General features: G+C 36.6%; 1 protein-coding gene across 23 annotated transcripts in view; it reads left to right on the top strand.

Annotated features, from left to right (window-relative positions):
• The window catches only part of tenm4 (teneurin transmembrane protein 4), a 462,218-nt gene extending 443,482 nt beyond the window's left edge, over positions 1-18,736 (top strand). For 22 of the 23 annotated variants that reach the window (XM_087282405.1, XM_087282404.1, XM_087282403.1 and 19 more), the window contains one exon: positions 16,281-18,736. In XM_087282405.1, coding sequence (XP_087138531.1) covers positions 16,281-17,039 — 759 coding nt within the window. In that variant the 3' untranslated portion in view covers positions 17,040-18,736. 23 annotated transcript variants of the gene reach the window in all.
• Positions 18,737-20,008: the final 1,272 nt, after the last annotated feature.

Genomic DNA, 20,008 nt, shown 5'->3' with positions numbered 1-20,008 from the left:
AAGCTAAAGAGCCCTTGTAATAGGACTGCCATTAGGGAAATTCACTCCAAATTTCCTCCAGCAGCAGCCATTGATTTCAGCTCAGTCTTTCACACTCTTTAGCTTTCTGAAAGATGTTGTCTCCCTTTCTTTGCCTATCTTTATGCCGCCGTGTCTCGATGCACCCTGTTTTTCTCAGTCTCAGACATGCGCTCATTATCGAGCCTCCTTTAAGCCATCTGAATAATTAAGGAGCCAGTTGGACATGGTGGCGGCTCTTCTGGCTGTTGTAAAATACACCTTACCTCTTGAGGTAAAGTCACTCATACCATTATATAAAATTGTAGTTATCCCGCCAACTCCATTTTGAGATATTTTGACATAATTTTATGAGTTAATTTATTGTTTCTATTTCATAAAATTTTTTAGTCATTTTTTTTTACTAAAAAAATATTTTTAAACATTGCACTGGTTTCATCACACCCGACATTCAAATACAAGTACTAGCAAAATATAACATTGATGGTTACTCTTAAATGCATGCTGATGTCTATGGAGATTGCAATAATGATTGTTTTTAAACCTATTCGAAGGATGCTCTACATTCACATCGGATACACACTGTTTTGGTAACCAGGATGTTTACTTTACTTTTCTCCCAGTTAAACAGTCATTGATGTATTTTAGGAGAAGTTAATGAATTAATATGTTGTAAATCCAGCAGCTCTAATCTCTCCACTGCAGCACAGACTAACAGTACGTTCACACCGAAAGCAGCGAGAGCGTCAAAGTAGCTGGAAGTCATTAATTTTCAATGGGAGCCTGCGAAGAGGATCAGGGTCGAGTCTTCGTCGGTATGGGAGTCAAAGAGAGTTGAAATCAACTCAACTTTATGGCAATGAGCTATGATGCGGTTCGGCAAGCAATCGATATGTTGAAGTCCGCCGCTTGAGAGGAATCCAGAGAACACAGTCACTGTGAACTTTGGTTCCGACCACAGGGTTGGATTGTTGCGGTAATCTTTTCTTTAAAAAGCGGGAATCTCATGCGACAATACAAAAAAGTATTGCTGCTTCAGAATATTTCAGACATATAGACACATATTGGATAAGAGTAGCAAAGCCACACCACATGCAACTTGATATTCCAAAGTGAAATAAATTTGAAAAAAAAAAAAAATTGTGCAACATTTTTACGCTAGAAAGCATGTTTTATGCAGGAATGTAACCAATATGATATGTTGCAACACCCCCTTTTAATACGAAATCAATGTAGTGAAATTTGACACTCTCTGTCTGAAGGCAGACAGCATTAGGCTCGTTTGACTTGGCCAAAATCTGCGCAGAATGGATCACCGGTGATCACCGCAAGATGCATGCCGGTTAGAAATGTGTCCGCCTTGCCTTCGCCTCGCTCTGATGTCACGCTGACGTGCGCCAAAAAACTCTCGCGATCGCGAGGCGGGTACCTCGGACAGAGCAGTCGGCCGCAGTTGCTCTCAAAAGACTGCGTTACCAAAAGCATGATGGGAAACGACTGGCTGACGACACAGCTTAATGCTGATTGGATGAGACTGACACATTACACTTTATTATCTTGTTTTACTAAGGTTTATACCTGGATTTGTTTAATACCTTTTTTTGTATTTTCGTTGATAATTAAAAAAAAAAGTCAGTCATAAAGAGCATTACATATGGTTATTTATTTAGATTTACACGCAAACAAAAACAAAACACATCTTTGTAAAACATAACGTGACCTATCCAATATAACTAAATGTAGCTAATAAATCATTAGGATGTGTGTGCTGTATTTTATTTCTCTCTCAGTTTTAAGTCCTGTTTGTTGTCATTTTCACTTTTTGTATGTTTGTGTGAATTTTGTATAGTAATTTTTATGCAGCGTTATTCAATGAAAGTCAATCCAATATATACATATATTCAGACATACAAAGATAATCAGACTGTTTTGTCATTATGCCTCATCTTTGTGTGGTTTCATATGAGAAGTGAAAAAGGTGTAGTAAACAAGACACACACACATATGTATGTATATATGTGTGTGTGTGTATGTGTATGTATGTGAAGTCAAAAGTAATGTTTAATAGACCAAGAATATTTTCACAGTTTTTCCTACAGTCTAATAGTTTTTATTCTGGAGAAAGTCTTGGGCTGTTTATTTTAGTCTGGCTGGAGTAATATCAGTTTATATAAACCTAATAAGCATGTCAATGTAATTAACCCCCTAAGAATTTATTTGTCAAACAAACATTTGTCATGACCCGTCACTCAAAAGCATCTATGGCTACTTTATTTATAATGTAGCCAAATTAGGTTTCTTGAAAGTTTTCTTGCTGTATAAGCTGTTTATTTTGTTATTCTTTTAACGTTTGTTGAATATACAGAATTATATTTTAAATACACCCTTTTAGTTAATGAGCTGTTCATCTTCTGTAATTCTGAACCATTTTTTTTTGTAAAAACTGTGATATTTCTATTGCATCCACTCCCATATTAAAAATACTATAGTAATGTATACTGTAGTGCTTTTGAACCATGTTATAAAATAGCCTATTTAAATTGTATAGTTGCTCTGGTATCACAACAACTATAAACACAACCCAATACTGAAAAGCATGTTCAAAATGCAATAATATTTACTATAGAGGTCATTCGTCTGCGATAAAAAACGCGAACGAGATCTCCGCCACTGGTGACGTTTCCAGGTGGCTAAACAGCGAGATTCAGCAGGTGTCCGACTTCTGATGAAATTTTTGAGCCCTCCTCTTACTGCGCACGCCTGCTCTCGTTTACAATGCAGTCAAGGCGAGGCGCACCTCAAACGAGCCTATTGTCTCCAAGGCAGTCAGAGTGACCTTTGATGCTCTCACTGCCTTCGGTGTGAACACACAGTAAGGGGCCAATCACACCGAACATGCTTATTCCGTTGGAAAGTGACTCTTTAAAATTATTTAGAAATGGCTACAAGTTTATTGCGCGATGCCTCGCCTTTTAACCACCTGCAGTTGGAAAAAAGTCAACTCGTCAAACTCGTTTCTATCTCCAAACAAATGAAAGCAGAGGCTGATTTTTTGTTGAGTTGACTTTTTAAGATGGAGGAGAGTCTTTTGGTTGCTGTTTTGAGTTATCCAATGCTGTATGAGTTAAATCTTGAATTTCAGAATATGATTTTATATTAAAATAGAGTAGAGGAACTATGACGTCACTTTCTAGGCTAATCGGCTGCTAGCATAAAACTGGTTCCCTCGATAAAATCCCTATAGGATTTTCCCATAGGCTTTTCAAAGATTGCAAATAATAAGCTCGTTGTTCAAACACAGTTCATTACACTTACACGTTTTGTCCAGCCGGATAATCCTCTCACCAAAATACAACTTTAAACACATTTAGATCTTAAATACAAAGAATTGAACAGCTAACATGCGGCTATAACCAAACTACAGTGCCATTGGGGCGCTTGCCTGTGACGTCAGCACCACCCTGCTACAGACAACTTTTCAAGCTTATTTTTAAAAATACGGTTTAAGACAAAGATTTAGTCTCTCGGTTTATTATATTATAATCCACGCTATATATTATAAACAAATAAATATGCAAAAACAAAGACCTATGTGCCTTTTGGATAGTTTTTACGTGGGAAATGCACTTTGTTTTGCTGTACGTTTGTTATAAAAGTTTTAAAACTGTTTGTATAAATGTGCCTACATGGTATTATCATAAGACATATTTAAATAAGTGTATCGCAAGCGTGCAAAAAACCTGCTTACCTTAGTAACAGACCACAGAAATGAGGCTTGAGGGACAAGTCTATATGCCTGCAAGTTCCATCATGGATAGAGAACAACATTCGATATTATTATTTTTTTTTGTCACAAAGTAAAGCGAAAAGCAGCCCATACAGTTACATCTGCTATACATTTTCAGGAATAGTGTAAATATTGCAGTTATGACAAAGTTAAATGTGTTCAGACGACGAAAAATCACTTCATCATGTTAAAATGACAGTTAACATGTATGTATTTCTTACACATTTATTCACATGCTTGCATTACTGAGAGCAGGAACGAGACAGGCAGCTTCAGTATTTTCATAACATCGTTAAATTAAAATAAGCAATCAACAAATTAATCTGTCTTGACAGTCTTTACAAGTGAAGGCATTATTAAAACACAATATGAATTCCCAATTATTAAAATACTAAAAACTATAAAATACTATTCATGAATATACTTGAAAAACAGACAAATGCAAATGCCCAATGCAAGTGAGCTGTTCTCTAGACCAGTTCAGCTCAATGACATATAATTCCTCCGACACCGCCTGTAGTCCCATTTAGCAAATTGATAGCAGCTGTCTTTTTAAAGAAGTGTAACTGATTTAAAAAATCAAGAGTGTGATGTAACTAATGTGTTTTATGCCGTAAAGTAAAACGTGAAAGTATCTTGAGTTTGTGTTAGCCACAGACCTTATTTAATCAATTTTATTTAAATCCCATTGAAAAACCCATTGACTTTGGGACGAGGGAACCAGAACTGATATGCTAACGGAAATGCTAACTCGTTTCCGGGTTTTTGCATACAAATTGACTTCATAGTTCCTCCACTCTATTATACCAATTTCAACAGCTGATTCAGTTGTTGCCTAGCAACATGAAAAAAAACACCACACTTCTTTTTTTTTTTTTTGTCAACAAAAAAGGCAGTGTGGTACGCCTCGCATTTTTGGAATGTAAAAGTAAGTTTGGTGTGAAGAGCCCCTAACATGGCAGCACCCATCACACATCATAGATCAAATAATATAAGAATTATTTGTTTACATTTTAAATACAGCTTTCACAACATCTAGCTACAAAAAAAAAAATGTAGCTAGATGTTGCAACGACGCATAGCTCATGTTCTGTGATTGGTCAATTTGGTAGCGGGGATGAGCATGGGGCATGCTGGGAGCCGCGAGCCATGATGTAGCGACTGTTTAGAAGTGTCGAGTCCTGTGAAGGAGCTCCAGATGGAACGTTTGTTATGTGTTTACCTTATGATTAAAGTTTTTGCCACTGGTTCCCGAATGAGCAAGTAACTTGCAGCAACTTATAGCGTTCAAAAACAAAACACCCACAAAGAAACTCGACACAGAGTAACATAAAACAGCCAGCTAGTGTTTCAGAAGTGTTAATACAAACACCATGCAGAAGTATAAAGGCATGACTATGTGCAAGGCTGGCGGCATGGGTCACACTGATCACTCGAGACAGAAGTATAAATCAGCCTTTAACTTAAAAAGATAGCTGACCCCAAAATCAAATTCTGTCATCATTTACACACCCTCTACTTGCTCAAAACCTTTATGAGTTTCTTTCTTTTGTTGAACTTGTGCAGAGAGGCCCAATTGCTTTGTTGATAAGAGCTTCAATTCCATCCATCCAACAGTATTAGCAGCACAACCTCAAGCTATCAAGCTCTATAATAAGCGAGCATTTGAGGCTGAGCGACATGGGTGTGCCTTAGACAGCTGAGATATGAGATTTTAAATGTAATGTGATGGAGCTGTTTGAAGCCGTCAGCCTGGCAGGTTTCGTATGGCTTTCAAAGATTCAAGGAGAACTGAAGTATCCAAAAAAGACTTTCAAGTTTTAGACACCACAGATTTTGTTTTTATTCAGTTGAGTTGTGAGGGGAAAGCAGTTTCTTTGCGAGAGATGTGCTGGGTTTTGACGGCCGTGTAGATTTAACTTCCTGCAGTGAATTTTTTATTTTTTTTTTTTTCAAATGATTCTCTTTTGGGAACTAGTCATTATAATTTAATCACAAGCACACTGTCTTTTCTCATTTCGTGTGTTTGCATACAAAGCTGTGTAACTTGTCAGAGTGTGCATTTAGAAAGCCTCTACCAATACAATGCATAAAACAATAAGTCTTGGTTACTTTATTATCAATTTTCATGTTTACAGATCAGTACCAATTGCCAAATCTTAATCAAATTGAGATGTAATGTGAATAAAACATCTGTGAATTAAAATGTAATAAAAAAATACATTTCTAATAATATTAAGTTGATAAAAATGTATCGAAATGAATCAATATGATATCAAACCCAATCAATATAGCATTGGATTGCAATTTTGTGTGTCAAATCAAAATCTAAATTAATATCAAATAGAAGTGAATCAAGATAGTAAGTGAATTAAATTGCAAGCTTGTTAATAAACATTTATTTTGATGTACATATACATAAATCCAAATTGAATGATTTCAACCTTAAGTTGATGAATCAAATCAAACCAGTTTTGACCTGATGTTTACTTGAATCAGTATTTAATTAAATTATGCCAAGATCAGAACCAAATCAAGTCAAAAATGACCTGATATATGAGGCCTTGAGACGAAGAACCATATAAGTCTATTGTCATGTGATGTGGATGCTGACAAGGGAGTGCGGATTCAAACACAGGTTTATTGAGAATGGTTAGGAAAGCAACGGTCAACACAGAGGCAAACAGATGTATACAGGAAATCCAGAGTTGTGATTGATAAAACAGGCAGATGGTCAAAAGGCAGGAAGCAAGCAACGTAAACAAACAAAACAATGCAAGGTTCAAAAAACACGTAAGGCAAGTACAGTGCTAAATACATATTTAAATGTATATAATGATGTTTAACAGAGCAAGGACATTTTCCCAGTATGTCTGCTATAATTGTTTCTTGTAAAGAAAGTCTAATTTGTTTTATTTCTGCTAGAATAAAAGCAGTTTTTATTTAAAAAGAAAAAAAAAAATTAAAGTCAAAATTATTAGCCCCTTGTCCACAGAACAAACTACCTAGTCAAATATTATTTACTGTCATCATGGCAGAGATAAAATAAATCAGTTATTAGAAATGAGTTGTTAAAACTATTATGTTTAGAAATGTGTTAAAGATCTTCAATGGAGACATTGAACAGAAATTGTGGGAAAATATCCAGGGGGTAGTAATTCAGCGGGGCTAATAATTTTGAAGTCTGATTTATTAGCCCCCTTAAAAATTTTTTCTTCTTTTTTAAATATTTTCCAAATGATGCTTAACAGAGCAAGGAAATTTTCACAGTATGTCTGATAATATTTTTTTCTTCTGGAGAAAGTCTTATTTGTTTTATTTCGGCTAGAATAAAAGCAGTTTTTAATTTTCTTAAAAAACATTTTTAAGGTCAGAATTATTAACCCCTTTAAGCTATATTTTTTTTCCGATAGTCTACAAACCAAACAATTGTTATACAATAACTTGCCTAATTACCCTAACCTTCTTAATTAACCTAGTTAGGCCTTTAAATGACACTTTAAGCTGTATAGAAGTGTCTTTAAAAATATCTAGTAAAATATTATTTACTGTCATCATGGCAGAGAAAAAAAGTTAAAGATAAAATCAGTTATTAGAAATAAGTATTAAAACGATTATGTTTAGAAATGTGTTGAAAAAATCTCTCCATTAAACAGAAGTTAATAATTTCATTGCAAATATATTGTACGTTGTTTATTTTGATAGGTTAACTGTTTTTGTGCTGTCTGGCATTTGCATTCAGAAAGAGTGAGATCACATCACATACAGTATACAGTTCTTCCACTCACCTCTGTCAGTGGATTTTTCCCTGCTTTTTGTTCTCCTCTTTGATTCAAATATGGTTTCCCAGCATCCCTCAAAGCCTTCTTTTCTCTGTCCTTTCATTTGTTCATGTCGGCTCTTTTTTTTTTTTTTTTTTTTTGCCAAGGATTTGCCTTTTAATGTTTGAAGTGGACATGACAGCAAGCGGCATGTCCATTCTTCTTAGCAGACATAAAGATTTTTCCATATGACACTATTTTACTGTTTATGCAAACTCTTGGTTGTGCAAAAATATCCCCCAAGCTGTTTCTGTTTCTGTAATACAATTAATGTCACATTATTATCTTTTTTTTTTTTTTTTTTGACTTTGACGGTTGTTTGTCACACGCACATATATTCAATATTGATAAATAAATAAATTGATTAATAACTAAATGTTCAATAAACATGTATATATATATATATATATATATATATATATATATATATATATATATATATATATATATATATATATATATATATATATATATATATATCTATATCTATATATATATATATATATATCTATATATATATATATATATATATATATATATATATATATATATATATATATATATATATATATAAATGTATTAACAGTTACATGAAATCTTATAAATCAAAGATGAATCCAATTATTATCTATACCCAGCCCCACACAGTAAAGTGGAAAGTGAACTTTTCTATTTTGACCACTTCTCAAAACCTGTGCAAAGTTAAAAGAATTGCTCTGGAAGGTTTGTTTCTCTGCGAGAGCTGTGGGCTGACTTCAAATCAACTTGGACACAATGCAGAGATTCGGCGATGGGCTCTGTTGGGCAGCAATCTCCAGCCTCCGGGGAGAATCCGGCTCTATCATGTACCTCGTAGGGTTCCTCTCCTTTGGGAACCTCAGAACTGAATCCAATACCTCTTTCAAGACTGAGCTCAATAGAAACGCCTAATTCAATTCCAAACCCTTGCTTGAATTTTCCATTTCAAATGTTTTTTTCATATTCTTCACGAGACGGTAAAAACTTCCGAATGTTTATTCGGAGACTCAAACTTTACTGCGGACGTGAGACCAAAAAAAGAATGCTCTGTATCCCTTTTGCATCTTCAAGTCAGTCATAAATCAGCTTTTCTGGCTCAATCCCACAAGCAGATATTTCACCCTTTTATTAGAGAGTTCTAATTGCGAACCAATTTGCTTTTTGGAAATATAATTGTGGGGTCATTTATGGGCTTTTAAAGCAGCTGCATTTAAAATAAAAATGTACTAATGGGCCTGTAGCTGTACTGCTGCTCTTTTGAGAGGCTAAAGTGGGTTGTTTATGCCATAATGCCCATGTTACATTTACAAGACCTGCGGAGCAGAGTATCTGAAGGCACACAGGAAATGACCCTTCATTACTGGTAGCCTTTTCTCCTCCAATTTGTTTTCTGGATGAAAATGGCTATTTAGCAACTATTAAGAAACATGCTATCCACATCACAACAGCTGAAGAGGGAGGCATGCTGGAACAATGCTTCAACCCAACATTTAATAAATGAACTTATTGTTTACTATCAATTATTTTTATTATTATTATTTATTTATTTATTTATTTATTTTTTACTATTAAGCACAAAAGAAAATACTTTGAAGAATGATGGAAACTAGTAGTTATTGAAAAATAAATGTACTGTGGAAGTCAATAGTTTTCATTTTATGGTTACCAAGAAAAAAGTGAAGGGTGTGTAAGTAATTGAATTTTACAGTTTGGTTAAACTATCCCTTAAATTTTCACGAAACCCTCAAGTATGTTTTTGAGATTTTAACAGATTTGTGTGCGTTAAGCATCAGTTAAGACAATATTAGGGGGGTAAAAGAGTCAGTGAGGGGCAGAGTTCAGATGGGAGACATTTCTGAGGAAAAAGCTGTTACTCTGTCAGCTGGTTTTTATCTAGGGGAGTCTGAAGCGCCTGCCGGAGGAGGCGGGTGAGAGGTATCCTTAAGAATACTGCGTGCTCGGAGCAGACAGTGTTTCTTCTGAATGTCCTATGTGGCTGGCTGTGTGGTCCCTGTGATACGTTGGGCCGCTGCAGTGCCTTACTCTCAGCAACAGCTTCCATACCAGACTGTGACCCAGTTGGTCAGGATGCTTTCTGTTGTGCAGCGGTAGAAGTTCACCAAGACAGCTGATAAAAGCTGGTTCTTCTTAAGTTGCCTTTAGAAAAATAGATGCTGTTGAGCCTTCTTGACCAGGCTGGAGGTGTTGGTGATCCAGGAAAGGTCATTTGCGATGTGGGTCCTCGGGATCTTGAAGGCCTTCCCATTGATGTGGATGGGATAATCTGAGCCAGTTTGTCCCTTCCTGAAGTCCACAAAGAGCTCCTTGGTCTTGTTGGTGTTAGAGAGCAGATTATTGTTGGTGCACCAAGTGGCCACAAGTTGTATTCAATCATTGTGGGGACATTACATTTTGTTTGAAAATTGAAATTCGGTTGACGTCAGAACCCAACATAAGGCTGACGTCAATGTCCAACGTCCATCCTAAAATCAAACAAATATTAACACCTAATGATGTTACAGCTTACTGTTGTGTGGACATTACCACTATGACGTCTATCAGATGTTGGATTTTGTTTGCTATACCTGAAGAATAAATGTCAGTATTCGACGTCAATATGATGTCGGCTCGGTGCTGGATTTTGGTAATTTTCTAATACAACCTAAAATCAACCAAATATCAATGTTATTTTACAACATTTACCATTCTATATTGAATTTTGGTCACTTGCCATCACAAATTAAATCTAACCTTATACAGTACTAACATCTTTTGATGTTGTGTGCCTACTGGCCAATAACTAAATGCACTACAGAATGTTACATTTACACACATCTACAAATGACAAGCATAATGCTCACTACTCTTGAGTACTTTTAAAAGGTCTACTTTTTACTCTTATTTTGAGTAATATTTTTACTCTAGTTGCACTACATTTTTTAGGCAAGTAATGGTATTTTCACTTAGTGAAGTTTCATAAACTAATTTCGATTGGAGCAAGTGATATGATTGAGCACTACTGGCCGCACATCTGTTATCAGTACTGATCCAATCAGAGTGATCCTAGGTTACTATAAATGGATAATTTTCTCCCTACTGCTCTATCTTCATTTTGGAAGAATCCCCCCTTCCACCCTATCTCCTCCTTTACCTCCCCTTTCTAAGGGGCGAGCTCTCAAGACCTACCTGATCTCGGATCTCCTGATGTGCTTATTGACCGGGCGAGGGGACGGCATGCCAAACCTGCTATAAATTCTAAACATATCTAAGTGGGAACTCTTGATAGTAGGATTTTTTAGTACTCTTTACACCAGTGGAAAAAGAGCATAAATGTTTTAGCAAACTAACCATTGTGTGTCTAATGTCAATGCATCTGCCAATTATGTTTAAAAAATTATTAAACTTTGCAGGGGAAGCAGATTGGAATTTATAATGTGAACTGATAACGTAATGCACTGATGGTTTTAAACACACTGGTGTGATCATATCAAAGTCTTAAATCAAAGTTTATAAAGATAATGCAATGTGTGAATGACTGTTTGTGGATTTTTCCCAGTACTAGGTTGCAGCTACAAGGGCATCCGCTATGTAAAAGTTGGTGGTTCATTCCACTGAGCTGACCCCGGATAAATAAATGGCTAAGCCGAAGGAAAATTACTAAATCACAACTAGTTAACATATCTAGTTTGCTTTATCTACAAAGATATTTCAACTATAGCGTTCTAATATATTTCTATCAGTGCAGTTATAAATCACATATAAGTACAATTATCTTAAATTCAAGATTTTTTGGGATAAACCAGATGGATTCAGTGCTTTAAAAAAATTCCAGCAACAGCTGGATAGTGAGGGTGGAACTTTTTATCACTTTCACACTCATTTAGACTCCCAGGGTCTTAAAGAGCTGTGAGAATGAGGAATGATGTAAAGGTGCTTGCTGATATCCACTGGATGGCCACAGATTGATTTTGACTTTGAGCACAGCGCTGTCTGACCACCCAGTGCTTTTTGAATGATGTGTTCCTTTGCCTGAGCTTTTTTTTAATTATTATTTTTATTTTTTTGGTCAGAGAAAATTTGAATGGGTTGGTTTCAGTACAGACAGCAAACACCAGTCGTTTTTCTGTCTGTGCCCTCTGAACTGTGACCAAAATGAGAAGCCTGCTGGAGTAAACAAACAGATTGTGCTGAGGTGCACTTTTAAGAAAGGTATTCCCAAATTTTATTTATTAATGTATTTGTTTTATCTTCTGAACACCTTAACCCCTTAATCAACACTACTTTTGAGTAGAAACATAAAACTTGCATGTTCAACTTAATTGATAGCTTTAACACTTTGCTGCATACACATAAGATTAGTCTCATTTTAATAAAGACAGATGGCTCGTACACATTGGGACGCTTTTCGTTTGCGTTTATTCTCAGTGTTTTTCAAGACCATTTTCTGAATTCAAACCCAAGCGATTTTCACTGCCGTCGAGCAGAAGAGTATGCAAAATCACTCATTGACGTTAGATGGCGCTACACAACTTTAAGCTTCTGACACCGCTTGTAACACAAAAGAAGAAGACAAAGTTGACACGCTTGTTGTTATGGAATGATTATTGTTGACCAGTGCAATGAGCAGCTCCACGTTTATATCGCCGCTGGGCATCTTCTTCAATGTGCGCTTGCATTGACAGTTTTGAGCGCCTCCAAGTTCTGTTTACTGTAACTTAAGCAGCTCGGTGCACATGAACAACAGTGCCAATCTGATTGGTGGAGAAGAAGAACAACAACAAAAAAAAAACAAGCATGAGGCATTTTATTTTTAAGATGACGCTTTTACGCCTGGCATTTTGCTCGTTGGTGTGCGAGATCACATTGACACCCTTTATTTAGTCCCGAGGCGTTAAAACTCAATGGAAAACGTTATGCACTTCTCGTTGTGCACGGGCCTTTACATGCACATAAACTGATCAAATATTTCTTTATTTTTTCAGCAAATGTTTAGACTGTCATTTAAAATGGATTTTTTTTGTATTTTGAAGTTTTTATTTTATTTCTAAGCTTTTCATTAACTTATATATGCCATTCTGGGAAACTCTTAGCATCTCAGAATTTTTTTGAAAATTCGAAAAAATTATATACGTCCCGTATTCAAACTGAGTCTCAATTCCATGAATGTTGTCCTTGAAATACGCAAAGATGCATTAGACAAACTAATAGCTTGTTTCCAACTGAGCGGTACGGTTTGGTTCTGAAATACACAATTATTGCCATTTACAAAAGTACCAAAACTGGAAAATTGGGAACAAAATGGAGGAGACCAAATGAAACAACAAGCTACTAAAACAACAGATGCTTGTGTTGACAAGTGCTTGTGTGAGGGGATTAAAAAATATCCACTATTCTAAATGAATATAAATATGAAGTCAGAAATGAACGAGAGCTGTAAAGCTGAGCACAGTTACATGGGAGTACCGAGTCTTTTAATCAGGAGAAACATCTGCAGGCTTCATACGCTCTGCACTTTATCTCATCACTGTCTAGGAGAAAAAAAAATGATAAATTAAAACGAGCAGTTATTTCATTCCAAGTTAAGTAACTCAATCTGTAGTGAAGGGCAACACTCAGCAGAGAGTAAAGAGGGAGGGATGGGGACATGTACTCTGAGGGTTCATATCAGATAGCGCGAGAACTTTGTTCCTCTGCCAGAGATTCAGCTGGACTCTTTCTCCTTCCGGACAGGAGCCCTGGAGTCTGACACCCACAACACGCTATTTCTAGGCCTTGTACAATCCAGTTGCATGTGTAGGTCCCTCGTGGTTATCTAAATCTCCTCTTGGGGCGAGGATTTCCCGTCAAGTCACATTAAAAGAGAAGAGAGCTTATAATGGCATTACTGTTGGACTGAAGCGAAAGTATTAATTTCTCTTCAAGGAATGCTGTTTTTTTTATTCTTAGTGGTATATGCATGGCAAAAAAATAGCAGAAGTTAAAATATGAAAAGTGAACCTGACTTTTCAACCTCAATCTCTGTCAAAAAGCATCCACACATTCAGATTTACGTGTATTCATGAAAGGACTTTTATTTTTTACAATGCAGTCTGTGGATTAAAGATTCTTCCTTCTGTCATTCAAACACCATGAGATCTTTATTCATCTTCAGAACACAATTTAAAATGTTTTAAATAAAATCTGAGAGCTCCTTCATCTTCCATATACAGCAATGTTCCCAACAAAATCAAGGTTCAGAAAAATACAAAAAAAATTTATTTTAAATCCTCGAAACAGTCCATTTATAGTCAGAGGTTTAATTGTCATATTATAAAGCTACAAGAATACAATTGTGCAGAAACAAAACAAAAATAGGATTTTTATTTAACTTTTTTTTCTCCTCAGTGTCAGTATAGGGTGCACGTTCATGAGCACAAGTGTTGCGTAAGTTACTTTAAAAAAGTAATAAATTACATTAATTACATTAATAACTACTCCTTGAAAATTGTAATTTAATAACTTAATGTTAAAAGGAATCAGATTACTAACTACTTTTAAAACTTATAAAGTATACCTATATAAAAATACTAAACTGGCAGCTCTTTCAGTAATTTAATATTCACTGAAAAAAAACATTACAATGGTTGATCACAGTAGCTTGACATACTCAAAAGACTTCGATTTCCCCCCAAAAAAAACTTATTTTAGAGTTTACTTTTTCCCAATCCCGTTTGTCATTTTTTAACATAAAAGAAGCATTTAGAAGAAAACTGGATACCTGTAACCATTGACAGCCATTGTAGGAAATAAAAACACTAAAGTGTTTGGGTGTTCTGTGTTTGTGTGAGGTAATTAGTCTACTGAAATGTGTGTATTCCATACTAAGTATGAAGCTGATCAATCAGTTCTTGGCACATGTGCCTTGGAAATGTGAGCATGCATAATATGTGTTCCCAATATACGCTTGCTAAAATGACACAATATGTGAACTGCCCCAAGCAGCTACGCTTCTCTTCAAATTCAGAAGATACCTTCACAAAAATTCAATTTAGCCTGTTTTGGATGAGTTGGGCCATTCTGTTTTGGGTGCCAATGTCCTCCTTGGTGACAAATACTGTCGTTGAATGCTTTCTATTCAAGTGCTTGAACAAAGTTTCTGGTCTACAGTTGAATGTTGAGTTTTACAGCAATATTTTTGTTTTTATGGTAGTTGAAATCAAAGTAATGTCTGTATTCCCACTTGAAGAAGTAACCACTCTCGACAGCAACCTTTTCAGCTTACGTTATCCAGCAATTTAGAAGCACATGCTTATAAACTGACGTTTCAGTGGAAATTGTGATTTAAAAGAATTAGTTTTTTTTTTCATCTAAAAACTATATTTGTAACGAACATAATGCAATTACATTGACTTTACTAACTGTTACCACCTCACACAAATTTAAAATGTAATTCGTTACATTATTGCGTTTTTTTTAAAATGAAATTACTGCGGAATGTATTACACCTAACTCTGATGAGCACTATGCACCTGGATGTCTGAGTGTTGCTTCTTCTGTTTGAAACAAAGCATCCGACGTATACCTCAGTAGCACGACATGCATAAAGAGCATAGTGCCATACAATATGCACAATATACTGACACTGAAACTGTTGGATAAAGTTATGTTTGTTTTATGTGTGCACAAAAATATTCTCATAGGTTGATAATATCCCAGTTGCATTAGTATAGTATATATACTTTGAATGAGTCGTGACCATTGCTGTCTATGGAGGATACGAGAGCTCTCAGATTTCTTCAAAAATATCTTAATTTGTATTCTGAAGAAGAACAAAATTCTTGGCTTTGGGTATGGTCAAGGGTAAAAAATAGCATAATTTTTTATCTTTGAGTGAACTAAGCCTTTAAGTTATAATCTTTCTTATTACAGAATAATGTTTTCAATTGATTACAGAACTTTTGTCATAAAAACAAGTTCCTCATTTATGTAAAAATTCATGGAAATAAAGCTTTTTTTCTGTTTCTGAAGATTGTGAATGCTATCTAGTGATTGTCTCTTCAGGCGCTAGTGGAGGATAATCACACAAGAACCTGTTTACTCCATGAAAAAGCATGTTCAAGTATTAAAGCGTCAAGTCAGCACATTTAAAAGATCTTCAAAAAAAAGTCTTTACTTCACACACCTGAGCATAAAATAGAATGAGTTATGCTACCTAGTTATATCAGGAAAGGTGAAATGTTTGAAGTGTTAATGAAGCAGCACGATTTTTGTTTGAGGGGAAAGTCGAGCAGCTGAATGTGGGGGTAGGAAGAGTTTCCCGCTGAGATCGCCCATCCTGCGCAAGCCATCAGGAAATGTTACTTACTCCCAGGAAATAGAAGCAGCAGCGCAGGCGGTGGGCGCAATGATGCCTGCCACAGGAGGAGATAACTTAATGAATGTGAAAATCATATGCAAGGATCTACAATGTTTTACTGAGATGAACCATGTCATAATATGTCACATTCGATCTATGCTGCCGCAGCCCTTGCTATGGCCAGCGGTAATTGCGAATGCTGTTTTTGGAGATGCAATATCATACGTTTAATTTATTCTCTCAATGAAAGTAGTCACCCATGATCAGGGCGAACACTCACAGGATTTTTTTTTTCTTGCAGTCTGTTCTAGGGGTGCAGTGTGAAGTCCAGAGGCAGCTGAAGTCTTTTGTCCGGTTGGAGCGGTTTGGTCAGATCTACAGTGCAAGTGATTCTGGATGTCCTCCAACCCCTCTCCACACACTTTTTGCAACAGGGACTTCTCTCTTCGGGAAAGGTGTGAAAGTCGCCATCCGTGAAGGCCGCGTTGAAGCGGACATCATCAGCCTGGCTAATGAAGATGGCCGAAGGATCGCCGCAGTCCTAGACAAGGCTAGCTACCTGCAGGACTTGCATTTCACCATTGCAGGCTTGGACACGCACTACTTTGTCAAATCAGGTCTGGTAGAGGGTGATCTATCTCTGCTGGGTATGACAGTCGGCCAGCGTACGCTGGAGACAGGAGTCAACGTAACAGTCTCGCAGGTCAACATGGTCCTCGGAGGACGTTCGCGCCGCATAACCGACATCCAGATGCAATACGGTACTCTAAGCCTTAATGTACGCTACGGCAGCAGTGTGGATGAAGAAAAGGTCAGAGTTCTGGAGCTTGCACGACAGAGGGCGGTTGCAACCGCATGGGCCCACGAGCGCCACAGACTACGGCAAGGAGAAGAGGGCTCTCGGGCTTGGACGGACGGGGAAAGGCAGCAGCTCCTAAGCTCTGGACGTGTACAGGGCTACGAAGGCTTCTACATAGTATCAGTCGACCAGTTCCCAGAGTTGGCTGACAACATAAATAACGTCCATTTCTTGCGACAGACTGAGATGGGACGCAGGTGACATGAACGCGAAGGAAACCCTCGCTCGGACTCAACGTCCCAGACTTCTTGCCAAAGACAAGTTGCGTTTGTGACCATATTACGTTACTTTATTTTTATGTTGACTGTGCCAGACTTTTTTTAAAACATGACATACAAGGTTGCAAACAGTTGCACTGTTTCAACAGCAGAGTGCCCTTCTCTCTTTTGGTAATTCTTAAACCCTCTTTGCCCTTCAAGTGCGGCTGCTAGAAGGTGGCATATGGCGGAGTCGGCGGTTTATGCCTTGGTGTTTGTGGGTTTGCTCAAAGGAATATAGGAAGAAGGCTGGTAATGCATTATGCTCACTGGCTCAGCCTGCTGCCAGACGAGCAGATTGTTATTCACGAGCTTCACTCTACTCTGCCTTTTCCTGCGCCTCAGCCAAGGAGAGACCTCTTTTAATCGCTTCTTTTTATACTTGAAAGCCCACCGGCTGTGTCATACTTAAACAAGAACATTGGTGTTTGCAGTGCATCGCTACCAGTTCAGATTCCTAACTGAACCCATCTCATGTTCAAAACTTGTTGTGGTGTCTTGTAATATTTTGGGACTGAGTGGTTTGCTGGTAACATCCTTTTATTATGATTTCAAGTTTTGACCAAATGGCTTAAAACACATAGAGAAAGGGAACTTAACTGACAAGAGTTTAGGAGACAAGTAGGAAATAGGTAGCCCCATGGTCTTTAAAGATATGTGTGTAAATGATTCAGCACTGTTTGAATTAAAACAAAACCTAGTGAGCTGCCTACCTAGATGCCATTTTAAAAGTTTGTTCTAATAGCCTAGTTAGATTTAAGGCAGCATTGCAAGCTGTGTTCACACCATGTCAGAATTTCAACACATCCCCTTGACATCTGTCCTGATGAATTATTAGGAAGTAGTGCACACCCCAGATGTAATGACCACTTCACTTTGCTTCATAGCTTCATCACCGCCTCGTGTGTGTTGTTGTCTATTAATTTAATAGGCTGTCATCAATTATCCCTTATGTAATTATGGAAAAACTGCCATGCTTAAACATAGAACACAACTGAATCTGGCTTAGGTGGTACAGTGGTCACGTAAATTTCTAATTTACGAATAGTAATAAATAGTTTTACAATAACATAATGTTTTTATTTTTATTTTAATGATGACAAATTATGACATGGTGTGAACACACCTACATAAATGTAGGTAAAAAAAAAAAAAATCTAAATGATGATTATATACATTTCAGGTATTTAATTTTGTACTTAAAATTATCGTTAGAGATAGTCTGAACTTATTTTAGACTCTTACCCAGTGTTTTTGTGCTGTATGCACAATATTTATTTGACTATAGTGCATTTAGCATAGCAAAATGCTCATTTTAGACTACTGAAATTCATTCTTCCTTGCATAGAGCTATTTGTCTGGCATGTGGTGATCCAAATAAATCACTTAGAGAGCTGCCTGTAAAAGGCAGTTCCCTCTGTAGGCTGTGAGACAGCAAGGCAGCTTGCTAGGTTTTGAAATGGAGCTACTGAGACTTTGTTTTTAAGTAAAAAAAATTTTTTTCATGGTAACATTCACAGTATAACAGTTGTGAAACATTCAAAAATGTGAACATTTGTCCTTTTTATTGCTAATTGTTGTACTTGAACAATGCCTAGTGTTTCAACACATGGAATAAAGTCCAAAAGGTCGGTCGATTCATTTAATTTGCTTTCACGGTTACGGACCATTCCTGAATGACAGTATTTATTTCAGTGCTGTGTCTTTAGAGGAGTATACATCCTCGTGTCTGTCAGTGAAATAAGCGCTTCAAGCGTAAAGTGGCATGAATGCTTAAAAAAAAGAAGCACATTACTTAAACGTGCACTCAGATTCCTTTTTTTTTTTTTTTTAAAGAAATACGTGCTGTCAGTGCTGCATATTGTGGTAAGGAAAGGTGACAACCCCTGTGAATAGCCTTTGCCCCGAGGGTCTCCCAAGCACAGACCAATGTTGTAAGTGCTGCCTGAGATGCATTAAGGCCTGCGGTTGAAATGCACGTCAACCCACCATCTGGATTTGTGAACTTCAAAGTGCATCTATTTCTGGTTGGATGGTGTTAATATGTCGGACATGAAGGCGCATTGGCGTTACATGAATCTGCCTCTGCTGTCGCTCTCGAGGAAATCAATCGGGGACGCTCACTGAAATGAGTAGATCAAGTGTTTTTAAGCTGTAAAATATTGTCCAGCATATTTTGGTTTTATTTACTGTCATTGAATGCAGTGATCGCTGTATTTAAAAAAAAAAAAAAGCAACGTCAAATGAAGGATAAAAAATGCAATGTGTTCAATTGCACTGAAATACGTCGTAAGGCTTTTTGTTTTTGAACTCATATGGACTTTTTTGTTTGTTCTCAACACTGTGTTTCTAAATGCTTCTCTTGGAAAGTGTAAATAAGAAGACAAGAAACGGGCTGTAAATAAAATGCAAATGTAGATACCTTTTAGAGCTACAGCAGTGAATCTGTGTAGTCTTTAGTTAAAGACGGAAAAAAAATAAAGAATATTTTGTGTTTACATTTATTTCAAGGCATTGTGATTCGCATTATAACTTCTCATTTGTATTATTATCAAACAGGTTTCCATGAAGTGGTTAAGCATTTGCTTTTCTACTAATCCACTTCATTGTGATTTGCATTATAACATCTCATTTGTATTATTATCAAACAGGTTTCCACCAAGTGGTTAAGCATTTGCATTTCTACCACTTCACTTCATTGTAATTTACATTATAACATCTCATTTTTATTATTATCAAACAGGTTTCCACAATGTGGTTTAACATTTGCGTTTCAACTACTGCTTCTGAATTACTCCGTTATCTTACTGAACAGCTCCGAATGCACGAAAACATTACTAATTCAAATATTTTCAAACGACATGTGGAGCAGGAAAAAAAAGTTCTCTGTCTCACCCTATTTCATGTCAATTT

The sequence above is a fragment of the Danio rerio genome, chromosome 15 (genome assembly GCF_052040795.2).
Source record: "Danio rerio strain M-AB ecotype USA chromosome 15, GRCz13ab, whole genome shotgun sequence".
In the NCBI taxonomy this organism is placed as follows: domain Eukaryota; kingdom Metazoa; phylum Chordata; class Actinopteri; order Cypriniformes; family Danionidae; genus Danio; species Danio rerio.
This window is presented reverse-complemented; position numbering and strand designations above follow the sequence as displayed.